The sequence below is a fragment of the Cyrtonyx montezumae genome, unplaced genomic scaffold, assembly GCF_038088225.1.
Source record: "Cyrtonyx montezumae isolate F1298 unplaced genomic scaffold, pur_monq_1.0 scaffold_7, whole genome shotgun sequence".
In the NCBI taxonomy this organism is placed as follows: Eukaryota; Metazoa; Chordata; class Aves; order Galliformes; family Odontophoridae; genus Cyrtonyx; species Cyrtonyx montezumae.
Genome location: NW_027072078.1, coordinates 4,699,452 through 4,712,370, shown reverse-complemented (window position 1 = coordinate 4,712,370; position 12,919 = coordinate 4,699,452). Strand labels below are relative to the sequence as shown.

General features: G+C 45.7%; 1 protein-coding gene across 3 annotated transcripts in view; it reads left to right on the top strand.

The window, feature by feature from the left end:
• UNC80 (unc-80 homolog, NALCN channel complex subunit) overlaps positions 1-12,919 on the top strand; it is a 115,454-nt gene that overhangs the window by 93,410 nt on the left and 9,125 nt on the right. For all 3 annotated transcript variants that reach the window (XM_065751264.1, XM_065751262.1, XM_065751263.1), the window contains 8 exons: positions 31-154; positions 2,388-2,513; positions 4,324-4,447; positions 5,201-5,407; positions 6,939-7,123; positions 7,980-8,145; positions 9,001-9,180; positions 11,081-11,219. In XM_065751264.1, coding sequence (XP_065607336.1) covers positions 31-154; positions 2,388-2,513; positions 4,324-4,447; positions 5,201-5,407; positions 6,939-7,123; positions 7,980-8,145; positions 9,001-9,180; positions 11,081-11,219 — 1,251 coding nt within the window. The remainder of the gene's footprint in view (positions 1-30; positions 155-2,387; positions 2,514-4,323; positions 4,448-5,200; positions 5,408-6,938; positions 7,124-7,979; positions 8,146-9,000; positions 9,181-11,080; positions 11,220-12,919) is intronic.

Sequence of the window (12,919 nt, the reverse complement as noted above, 5' to 3'; positions counted from 1 at the left end):
CGGCTAACAGCACCTCGTATTGTATTGCAGGCGCCAGGTTGAGTGGGAGCCTGCCAGCAATTTGATTGAAGGGGTTTGTTTGACACTTCAGAGGCAGCCAATCATATCCTTCCTGCCTCACCTTAGGTCTCTGATCAATGTGTGTGTCAATCTGGTGAGTAGCCGAGCGGCAACCCTGTGAACCTTTGCTAAACCTCAGTCTGCTGTTGACTTCTCTGCACTGAAGATGATAGTTCATTCCCATTCCTGTCATTTTACCTGTCCCCCTTACCCCTCACAAGGGGACTTCGTAAGTGACACTAGAGATAGCGAGGTTCATTTTTGAAGTGGTGCATGGGGAGATACAGTGACCAGCAGCAGTGGTCAAGTGTTTTCATTCCGTTGCTTCCCACGCACCACTTTGAAGATCAACCTTTGCCAGATTGAGCTGAGAGTTGAGGGCTGCAAGTTGGAGAGTGGGGTGGTGGAAACTGCACACACCTGGTGGAGGTGGGGAGGGGCTGATACTGGAGATACCTACCGTCTCCAGAGGGGAAGTGCTGTCAGAGGCCATCAGGTGTCTGGCTAGTTAGAAGGGTTTACATGGGTGGATTCACCCCACTATTTCCAATGTCCCTGGCTTGATCTAGTACAGGTTTGCGTGATACAATGTTCAGATCCCACTCTCAGTAGTCCTTTTGCTCTTAAGTGTGTTACAGCAGGGAGATGACACAGACAGAGCCTGTATGGTCTTCTAGTAATGGATTGTAGTTTCTGCAGCTATTACACTGGGGGCCAACTCTGTTTGATTTCACTGTAACTTCAGCTATTTGTGGAAACGCATGCGTTTACATTCCATGTGGGGAAAAAAAATACAGATAAAGGGGGGAAGATGGCCCTAGTATTGTCATTTACTGGGTTTAATACCATTTTCTTCTTAGAATGCAAATGTTGGAACTTTTATCTAGCAGTAACAGAAAACCCTCTCTGAGGAGCTCTAAAAACAGTTCTCATAGGTTAAAATGCAGTGTTTACAAAGGCTTCTGTCCTTCAAGCCTCTGCAGTGCTCCTAACTGCAAGGACGTGGAAGTCCTAGCTGTCAGAGTCTATGGGACACTCAGGCTTAATTGGAGTGGCTACGGCAGAGAAGCTGCTACAGAGTTAGCTCAAATACAAGCTTAGAGTGGATTTGTAGTTTGGCAAGCAGGCAACATGGAATGAATCACAACAGCAAGCTCTCTAAAGGGCCTGCGTTATTCCTTAAGGAATGAGCCAGTGCTCTAAAAAAAGCAGGAAGGTCTGCAGTGCTGAAGTGCAGTCATAGAGCTTATGTTTCATCTGGCTGGGAACATCAGAGAGAGGTACCAGGAGAAGATGTACTCTTCGTGTTAGGAGGATCTTACCGTTAGCTGTCAGAACTATGGCTGCTGTGGGAGCACCCCTGACTGCGTACTCATATTCATATGTAGACCAATTACATCACAAAGCCAAGAAGAGATTAGCCAGGAAGATGGGGAAATATCTCAGTGATAATCCATAGTGGCAAAAAAAAAAAAAGGGCTCCACCTCTTCCCATTCTAAATTGTCCTTTGCTTTTCTGGGAGAAAACTGGCTACTATCTTTCTCCCTAAGCTAAATTTGGATAAGTGAAGTGCATTCATGATCTTTAAGCTTAGCAGTCTGTGAGGTAGCTTCTGCCTGTTTCTGTCATCTAGATGTATCCGGTCATGGAAAGAAACAGGCAGATGCAGTCCTGTGATGTAATTTTTATGAAGAAAACATTAAAAACAGTTCGTATAACTCTCCCCTTGAGCTGATCTTTTCTTGTGCTGATATTTCATGGGGTTGAGGATAACCAATTCGCCTGCAGGTGACAATATTATAAGTCTTGTGTCGCGTGTGATGAATCATACGTAGGATCAATAAGAATAGAGTGTGTTTGAGGGGAATCTGAACATTGTACAAAACCTGGCTTGGGTCAGACTCAGGACATTATTCTTCCAGTAGATCAGCAGGAGAAGGGAAAAATATCCAGTTTCAATGCGGACTCTTTGCTTTGATGACATATTTTATTTGTTACAGTCATTACATGACGTATCCTCCAACTGTTCCACCAGTCCAGTGCTGGTCATTCAGGGCTGGTACTGGGTACATTTGTAAATGTACCGAGCCACCTGTGCACTCCTCCCACCCTTGCTGGTTCCCTCTTCTCCCCTTCCTTTCCCTGCTAGAGCTCCTCTTCACTGGCCCCATCTCCCACAAGGACCACTGTGGAGGGCTGGTTCGTCTAGAGCCACCCGACCCAGTGCTCAAATGGAAGGCCCCTCCATTTCATTGATGTTGGAGGATATGGCATGGATTGAACTGTAAGCAGTCAGTTGTGGTGATGTGCTCTGTTTGTATTGCAGGTGATGGGAGTGGTAGGACCCTCCAGTGTGGCTGACGGATTACCCCTTCTTCATCTCAGCCCTTATCTCTCGCCACCTCTGCCCTTCAGCACAGCTGTTGTCCGGCTTGTAGCATTGCAGATACAGGTGTGTCTGCCCTGGCCTGTGGCCAGGCGTGTTTTAGTTCTGGTTGAGACACCAACTCATCGGTGCTCTGTTTTGTTTCTGCAAAAGCTGGGCAAAAACTGTGGAACATACACCAAAAATCAAAGAGAAGCAACATGTAGATTCTCCCATCCTTTTGACAACTTGAACTAAGCTCAGAATTGTCCTGCTGGGGCCAGCTCCAAAACAAGCATCCATCAGCTTAACACTGCCAATTCATGTCCAGGGAGTTCGGCTGATTGATGCTGTTTGGGGCTCTGACAAGCATATTAGGGTTCTCTGCAGGATCTAAGAAGTTAATACAAGTCTTCTGCCGTGGGGAGATATGCCTGGGTCACGTCCATGCAGCCCAGTCTCCTTTCTTACTGGGTGTGTGTGCGTAACTGAGAGGTAGGAGCTGGTCACAGTGTGCCAGCTCAAAGAGACAGGGCAACTTAGGCTTATCAGCTGCTGACTCAGTAACATCCTTGTACAGAATAATAAACCCATCCTGTATTTTTGGAGAAGTTCATCACTATTCCTTTCTCATGTCAGTGCCACAACTACTACAGAATCTTTCTGCACTCGTATCCATTTCTCCCTCCTCACTGACGTGAAATCAGATAGAATGGAGACTGGCAGCAACAGAATGAAGAGAGCCATTTTCCTAATCTAGCTCCAACTTGCCTTTTTAAATACGTATTGATGCATCCAGTGGTATACTTCAGCAGCTATTTCTGACAAGTGGGGCTGCTTGGGAAGGGTTGGAGGTGTGAAAACGCAGTGCTGTCTCTCAGAGCATGAGACACAAAAGGACTTTTGATACGAGCTCACACAGAGCACATATTTCTTCCAGCTCTGACGTAATGGTTCATTAATCAAAAGCAAAAAAGGGCCACCCTCACCTTCTCTGAAATCTTTTGTCATTTTTAAAAACAGATACCAAAATAGTCTTTTTTAAACCATATTGGGAGTTTTCATTTCTGTTATCCTCTCCTCCCTGTTTGCTCCTTCTTTTCATGGGTTTTAAGCGGGATGAAAACCAAACATCAGGAAAACACAGGAGAAGCCATATTCCGAATGCTCCCAGTAGGACATGAATCGGAAGTACTTCACATCGCACCAGAAAGCATTTTCTGGAATTTCTCAGCCCAGATTTACAAGTTTGAGGGGTTGCAAAGTTCAGTTGCATTTCAGAGCTAGTTCTGTAGCACCTGGGAAGTTGTAAATGAGCAGAGGGCCTACTAGTGGTCATTTGTGTTACCTCCTCTAAAGAAGATGAAAGGTCTTTCATTTTAGGCTTCAGTAAATGCAAGGAAGGGATTGTGTGTTTTGTTTATTTTTCAGGAGTTTGTTCTTTACGTTAGAGAAGGAGGGGCAGCACAAAGAATGTTTGGGAATAACCTCTGTGTTCAAACAGCAGAATATTTAGATAGTGTCATTTGTGCTGTTTCCTCTGTTCATTTTTTTTTATTCCCCATAATCAGGGTCAAATTCTGGTCCCATGTGCTGCAGTACAGAGTTTGGGACTGACACCCAAGCTAACTCCTGTGGTATACATCTGATATTAATGTCTGTGAGTAAGGAGTCTGGGCTTCTTACCTCTTGGTTATGACAAGAGCAGGTGACACAGGTTACTCTGTGAAATCCTTTTAATCCTAAGGGGTGTCAGAGCTTCTAATTCAATCAGGTCATCAGTGCCTGTGTTGTGCTGTGTAAACAGGGTGCCTGGGGGACCACCATTCCCTACGGTAACTTGTGTGAGTTATCTGCTGATGAAATCGTTTAATCCTTTCTTATTATTACTGCACAGGCTTTGAAAGAAGATTTCCCCCTAAGCCATGTCGTCTCCCCATTCACCAATCAGGAAAGAAGGGAAGGAATGCTTTTAAACCTACTGATTCCATTTGTGCTCACAGTAGGATCTGGAAGCAAAGGTCTGACTAATTTAACAAAAAGAGTTTTTCTCCCCTGTTCTGACAAGTGATGTTTTCACTTTCCCTGCGCTCTGTTTATCCTTTTTTTTTCTTTTTTTTTTTTTTTTTACTTTCTGATTTGTTTGGTTTTATTCCTTATTTTCTGTCACTTACAGTGTGTCAGCTAAGTGCCCTTTGGGTCTGAGACCAGAAAGTGTCCTACTGGGAAAAGTTGTTTATCCTCTTTGTTTCAGCTGTGCCGTGGTTCTTGGGTCAGAACTTTCACAGACATGCTCATTTTTTGAAACTGGAGTGCAGGGCAAGACAAAGCTGTTGTAGCAAAAGCCTGAGGTCACAGAAATTGCATGCCCCTGTGGATTGCTGTCTGCCCAATCCATGCCACTTGTCTGGCACAAGTTCTGCTCCTTGCTTTCTTCTATAGAGGGTGATCACGGGTAAATCCCCAAACAGAGACAAAGAAGAAGGGGAAGGGGGAGGTAAAAAAAGAAATGAGATCATCAAACTACTGAATGGGACTTGTAGTTATGCTGCATAGCTCTACGTTTGTGCGTATTTGTGTTGGTGTTAAATAAACTTTGCCTTTGCTTGCAGGAGGAGAAACAGCATAACGAGGTGTGGGGGACGGAGTTGTGGCTTAGGGGACAATTGAGGTTGCCTCACATTTTGGAATGGAACAGGGTCTGGATCTTTGGACAACTTTGATGAGATCTAGCCTGATCGCTCTCTCTCTCTCTTCCCTCCAAACGCATTTAGACAGCCCCTGGCTGGAGCAGCCTGAGGTCCTGCTGCTGCTCCAGACTGTTATCAATATCCTCCTGCCTCCTCGCATCATCAGCACTTCCCGCAGCAAGAACTTTATGCTGGAGAGCTCCCCTGCCCACTGTTCCACCCCAGGGGATGCAGGGAAGGACCTGCGGCGGGAAGGGCTCGCAGAGTCCACCAGCCAGGCTGCCTACCTGGGTGAGTGATGGCTTCTGCTCACAGCTGGGAAGAGACGGAGATAAAATGGAGCATTCAAAACTGTAGATAGCTCCTGCCTGGGAGGGTTTTCTTTGATGCTAATTGAGCTTTTTAGAGCTGCTTTAGATCTTGCCCTGAAAAAGGGGTCCATGCCAGAGCATGAAGCCAGGAGTAACTCTGGGAAGTGCTGCAATGTGAGCGGTGCCTGCACTGTAGATGGAAGAGACTGCAGCACAGATAAATGTCACCCAGTTTTCATACTGCCAGGATATAGCTACGGAAGGCAAGTCAGCCTGCCTACCAGCCCCTCGTGTCACAGTTTCACTGTCTGTGGTTAGCTGGGGTAAAATGTGATGCAGTCTGCCTGCCTGCTGGTCCTGTGCACACGCAGCCCTTACTGACTGATATTTCCCCTGCTCACTGTATGCTGCTGCAAGGGAGTACTCCATTTTCCTCACATTTGACCTGCAGGTGAAAGGAATGTGAGAATAATTGAAACAGAGCACCTGCAGCAGTGCAAGTTACCAGAGCTATATGGGGAGCCCTCCTTCACACAATTTAAACGTCTGTTTTTGTGTGAGCTCTTACCCAAAGACACATTCAGGTCTTTCTTAACGTGTATGTGAGGTATGGGGTGCCACTGATGGAAAAACTGGCAATTCATTGGTGATTTAGCTCCCTGTCCCAAAAAACATGCATACAAATGTGTGGTGGCAGCATGCAGTGTCTTGGCCATCCCATCAAAAAAGACAGAGCAGTCAGCCATTCCTTCAGCAATTTCCAGAGCTGCATTTTGTTCCAAGGGGTAGGTTCCTTGTCTCTTCTGTGAGTTAACTGTTGGTCACAGTCCACTTCAATACAGACTATTGTTCTGAGTCTCATCTCCTCTCTTCATCCCCTATTTGTAATGCAGTGCTCTTGTGAATAACGACCCTTGGCTTACCAAACTGGTTTTTCTTTTTTGTTTGTTTATATTATAGTTTGGCTGTGGCTCAAGCAGCTGCACTGCTAGAAAGATTCTTTTCATTACCCTGTAAATAACCTGGAGGCTATTGTGCTCTGAGGGTGGCCCTTCACATGGCTGTGCTTGATGGAGAGTTTTGAGGTTGTCTTACCAGCCAAGGCTGTGTTCCCATCCTGAGTTGCTTTCACAATACCTGGATTCCAGGAAGATAAACTAATTACATTAGAAGAATTCTGCAGGGAGGGAGCGAGAAGGGTGGAGGAAGAAAACACAGAGGAACTTGGGTGTGAAGTAGGAAAATTTCCTGCTGGTAAAACTGGAAGTGGGCCTTTCAGTCCTGATCTGGAGGCCCTTTATCCTAACAAAGTTGCCCCTCTTCCCTGAAGTGTTTGCAGGCAGAAAAAGACACTTGTGACTCTGAGGTGTGTGGGTGTGCATGTGCACGTGCATGCATGCATGCTTCTATTGGTTTGTGCCCGTTGTGGCATTCCCCTTTTCTCCCTCAGTAGTTGTAATAGACACTGATACATCTCTGATTGCCCTTTGCTGTTGTGTGTTTTCCTGTAGCCTTAAAGGTGATCCTTGTTTGCTTTGAACGCCAGCTGGACAGCCAGTGGTACTGGCTGAGCCTGCAAGTCAAAGAGATGGCGCTGCGGAAGGTGGGAGGGCTGGCCCTGTGGGATTTCCTCGACTTTATTGTGCGAACACGGATCCCTATCTTTGTGCTCCTTCGGCCCTTCATCCAGTGCAAGGTAACAGTTGCTTTGGCTCCTGCTAGGTCACCCCCTGAAGGCAAGTTATCCCTTATTCCCCTGCTGAGAACTGAGGTAACAGCGTGCCGGAGTGAACTGGGTGTTCACGTACAGGGAGTGACTTTTCAGAAGTACTGATGTGTTAGTAAGCATGTGAACCCTTTGTAACTAATACACAAAGCTTTTTGCTAGTAGCTGTGATCCAAGAAGCCAGAGAGGACAGCTAGGCTTAGTACTACTGGGTTTGACCAAGAGGGTTTTCATGACAACATAGTTCTGTGACAGACACTCAAAAGTAGCTTGGATGCTCTGAGCTCAGGCATGGTTGGCAGAAATTTTCCGAAAATGCTGTTCTGAAAAGAGCTGGGCAATGCAGCTAACAGCCAGGAAGCATCACTCTGCTTTGCCTTGGGTGATGGTTCTGATAGGGCTCATGTGGATGAACAGACAGCTGCTGGGCTGAGGCAGCCACGGCTTAAGCTAACCACAGCTCTTCTCTGCTTACCAGGTAGACTGGCACATGGGACTCACCTCGTTTAGCCTTCTGCGTCTCACAATTTGGACAGAATAAGTCATCTTGTAGGCTGTAGCTGTGTAAAATCTGAGGGTAGAGCTTACCCTAAGGAAGCCCTGATCTCCGTGTCCCAGTATTAAGTGAGATTTTGTGTCCAGTCAAAAACAAGGCTGTCCCTGAAAGACAGGTGGAAACTTGTCATAGCTGCAGTCAAAATCTCTTGCCAGCAAAACAGACAAGTCTGCTGGCTGCAGTCTTCTGCTGGTCTGGAGACCAGTTCCAGTTCCCTGGGCATCATTCCCCTCCAATGGTAACGTGTTCCCCGTGTTGTTCATGCCTTAGCTTCTGGCCCAGCCGGCTGAGAACCACGAGGAGCTGACTGCACGACAGCACATTGCTGACCAGCTGGAGAGACGGTTCATACCGCGCCCTCTCTGCAAGAGCTCCCTCATTGCTGAATTCAATAATGAACTGAAGATTCTGAAGGAGGCGGTGCACAGTGGATCTGGTAAGGAGAGGAGAACCAAAGGGCTGTCAGCCCAGTCTGTTCAGGTGGTTCACCCATAAATTTAACTTGTGGCAGATATGCCCACTGTCTACGAGGAAGGTGAGGTCATTCACTCACACCCTGGCAGCTTGTCCCTTGATCAGGCCCCATGCCCAGCCCAGCCTTGCCTTTGGGCAGCCACCCAAAGCTCAGGGCAGCTGTGAAAGGCAGTTTGTTATGCCCATTTTTTTTCACTAAGGCTATTTCTCAGCGGGTGTCTCTCTGTCACAGCTGGCCTGCACAGCCCCATTGCACATCACATCAGTCTTCATCTCTGGAGCTGCTCATGTAGAAACATCTGTCCATTTTGTTCAGCAGCAGTTCTGTCTCCTCTGCTGTTCATCTTGGCTTTGATTTTCTCTACTGTTACCTGTTATCTCACAGCTTAAGGGTGCATCTCTCCATCGCTACCTCTCCACGAGGGGACGCTTCTGTAACAGTCACCCTTCCTGCCACGAGGTGGCAGCCACTGCTTACAGACAGCAAGAGATTTTACATGCTTTGTTCTAAAGAAAGGAAATTTAAAAGAAAATGCCTCCAGCTTTTTTTTCCTCTGTATGAATGTGCCTCGTTCCTAAATGTTGAAGCCGATTCAGAAAATATGTCAGTAAGGTTGAGGGAGAAAAACAGACTGCATAAGAGAAAAACAAACACACTTGTGGTAGAGATTTGGGAGAGATGAGGTGAGCCCGGGCAGCTGCGTCTGCGTTATCACCTCTGGTCGGAGCAGAACCAGGTGCCTGATGTGACATGAATGCATGGGGGTTTGTTGATTTCCATATCTCTGACTTGGGTTTGATTTTCACTCTTTTACAGCTTACCAAGGGAAGACGTCTGTGAGCACCGTGGGCACCTCCACCTCTGCTTACCGCCTGAGTCTGGCCACCATGTCCCGATCCAACACTGGCACTGGCACAGTCTGGGAGCAGGACAGTGAGCCATCCCAGCAGGCCTCCCAGGACACACTGAGCCGCACAGATGAGGAGGATGAAGAAAGTATGTAGCTACTGACTGGAGCACAGCTCTCAATGTTGAAAGTATTTCTTGGGTGCTCTGGAAGACAGATGGGAGGGGAAGACAGTTGTCCCAGTGTGAACAACAAGCACAAGGGTATACAAGGCTAAGAAACTGTTGAGGTTGCTGCACCATCTGTGGTGTTAGAGCTTGGGTCATTCTCTGCCTCCTTGTTTCCTCTTGAGCTCTGTGTAGAGAAAAGGAAGGGCACAGACAGGCTTTTAGTGTGTGAGACCTAGGCTGACGTGCAGTCCCCACATTGCTGACAAGGCACAGCAATCAGACCTCTCTTTGACCTTCATCTGACAGGCGGCAGGGGCAGTGGCTGGCTGTGTAGTTAGAGTCCTGTTGCTGAGTACTTCCTGCTCATCACTTGTATCCAGATGCTCTGATGTGGGATATGTTGTCCTTGTGCTGCGTGGGATCCAGCTGTGGCTCTGCAGGGTGGCATGTTTGTGTGCTTGTGTCACTCGATTCAGAAAGAGGAAATTACGTGTTAAACCTTCTAACAACAAAAGCCTGGTATCTCCCTTCTGGGCAGCTGGCGGGTTCTGGGGCTGCCAGGCTTTCTGGTGTCTGTTTAAAAGGAATGGAATGGTGAATCTCTTAGGGAGTGATTTGCAATGATCTCAGTGTTGCTTTGTCATTTCAGCTGAGTTTCATGTTGTTCTTGGAATTTTTCCTTCTCTCTGCTTCTCTGAGTTGTCCATCTGCTTCTGAGTAGTCCATGACTGAAAGCCAGGGTAGAAAAATCTGCTTCTATGTCATCAGGCTTGAGCTTCCCCCTTCTTTAGCAAGGATGTTGTCTTCTGGTGCTGCCGCGGTTGGTTGCCATAATGTCTTGAAACTTAAGCACTTGGCATTTGTATTTGAGGACTGCTGACTTTTCCCAAAGGGCATTAAGCCAAAGGGATGAAAAACAGTGGCTCAAAAAAAAAAAAAAAAAGGGCCAGTGCAGTTATGGCAGAATTGTCTTTGGAAAAAGAGCAGTTAGTTTGAAACATTTCAGGCTCAGCCCAGTGTTATTTTAGCTGGGCTCCTTACTAACCATTGCCCAATCCACCTGCTATTGTGCTGCTATACGTTGCCGTTACACACTGTGACAAACACTGTTTTCAGCCTCAGAATAGTTAGGAGCTGCTGTGTGGAATGAGGAGCGCTATCTTTCTGTTTGTTTGTGGTGCTGTTATGTCAGCCCTGCTTCGGTTTAATGCTGCCATAAAATGTTTCAGTACATCAAAATTGGACAAGGTCAGAAAGAACAGAGAAAATGACACCAAACCTCCCCTGTGTTTTGTTTACTTATAATTAGAAGTTGTTGTGGTAAAAACCACAACAGAGTCATTTCTTTCCAGATACTTAATTTGAAGCAGCAGTGAAAATCTCAAGCAGCCCTGAAAGCAGTCCAACTGTGCATAGCTCAGCTGCAGTAAGATGTGCTTGAGTCAATTTATCCAGTTTTTTGGTGACATTTAAAATGCATGTCCCAAGGGGTGTTAAAGGCTGTCAGCCCTGCATTTTGCTTTGTTACGTGTTTTATCTCTTGTAACAGTGCTTTGCTCTACTGGCAGCAGCCATTTATTCACACTGTAACATGGACAGTTACAACGTTTACGACAAAAATTGACTGAACAATTTATTAATCACAAGATTAAGCTTTAAGGAAACGGAATTCTCAGAACACGTTTTCCTGAAAGCTGTACAAGCTGAAGGCAGACAAATCCCTGCCCCGTGTGCGCCATGTTCCTTATCCTGCAGGGTTTTACGCCTGCGTCTTTCTGAACCGTGATTGTAAAATCTAATGGAAATATTCAAAATTGCAGACTTAGGAATTTGGTTGTTTCCTTTCCTGTTCCTTTTTTTTTTTTATCTTTCTTTCTAGATGACTCCTTGAGCATGCCCAGTGTGGTAAGTGAACAGGAAGCATACCTTATGGGTGCCATTGGGAGGAGGCGGTTCTCCAGCCATCTCTCCAGCGTGTCTGCACCTCAGGCTGAGGTGGGCATGTTGCCCAGCCAAAGGTAATAATGTGAGCTTTTCACCTTTCCCCTTATATTCATTACAGTAGAAATGGCTCAGGCACGTTACGTGTAATTCAGGGATGTGGGATAGGAGAATTGTCACCCGTACACAGTGATGATAAGTTTATTCATCCTGAAATAGTGTTGGACCTAGGATGCTGGTTAGAAATAATGGTTATCCAGGATGACCTGTGTTGTGTAAGTTCCAGAAGAACAAGCTGTCATCTCTAGAAACGATTAAACAATTTCACTCAATTTCAGTAATTTCCAGCAGTTATTTCCCTCTTCTACTACGGTGGATAGCAAAAAGAGATGATGTGATTCCTGGGTTCTGCACTGAGCCACAGGACTGTACACAGTCTGTATGGGTAGTGGGGAGGATCCCCAGAGCTGGACAAGGAGCAGAGGTAGCCTGTTTTACTTACTCTGTTTTCTTCCATCCAGTCATTATCATTTCTAGAACAGTAATTAGCTCATCTCAGACACTTAATGTCAAGCTCAAAGATGAAATATTCTTGCTGATGAGAATACCCCTGAATGCCTTCTTCCTGGTTAATGTAGAGTGGTGAGAAAGAGAAATCTGGGAAATGTACATCTGTAGAAAGTGATGAGACGAGTTTTGCATTTAAATGTGTTTTTTTTGTTGTTGTTGTTCTAAGTAAACAATGTTTATTGCTTTCTTTTTCTGTGACATAGTTATCCAAAGATATCTTACAATGGATAGCTTAATTTATGCTATTTCCTTTGAGCCTCTAAACAATAAATTCCTCATTATCTCTTGACCAGCTTTAGGCAATCAAATAACATTGTTTCCTTCCAGTCTTGCTTTGAAGCAAAGAAATAACCTTGATACATGAAGGAAAAGTAACAGCTGTGGTACATACCAGCAGAGATAGGAGAGATGATTTACAAGGGAGGAGTTGCACAGATTTTATCTGGGATTTTTCACAAATGGGCTTACAGGAACTTGTTTGACTTTTGAACCCAATTGATTCAAGCCCTTTGTTTCCTGCAAATTAATATGCAGGACTGCATTTTCCCCAGCTCTTCATGACAATCTTGAATGCATAAACTATGTAAGAGACCCAGCCGACTGACAGTAGTGTTTGCTTTTTTCAATCTCAAGTCAGGATAATTCTGAGGGAAAAAAAGCCAAGACTTCAGTTACAACTGAGCTTTACTCTCTACTTTTGATGTGCATGGTATACGAGGAGAATCATTTTTCATCTGTACAGGGAAAGTACAAGCTGAGCAAGCGCAGCCACAGTCCACAGTATCATGCCCTTTTTAGTTATAGATGGTCTCTGGGCTTTCAGACTGCCTCACAAATGTAAACTAATTAATGCTAAGTAATATTATTATTGTTTTCCTGCTGGTAACCCAGCAGACTGCTTTTTTTCTTTCATGTTTTCCCTATGGGCAGAGAAGGCTGCTCGCCCATGAACGGCTGAAGTGTAGAAGAGCGATGTGATTGCATGCTCATTTGCCAGGGTCACACCAGCTGTTTACTTACAGTTTCATTGCACTACAAAATCTTGCTTACCCAATGTTTGTCCTTAGAGCTGTACCTGAAAGAGAGTGGTCTGTAGCTCCTGGGAGGCAGGTTAGCCCTCCCTTGAGAAGAACTGGCTTGTGGGGAATGGGGGGGAAAAAAACTTTCTATGAAGCTGGAAGTAAATAGAACTAAAATCAATGAAAAT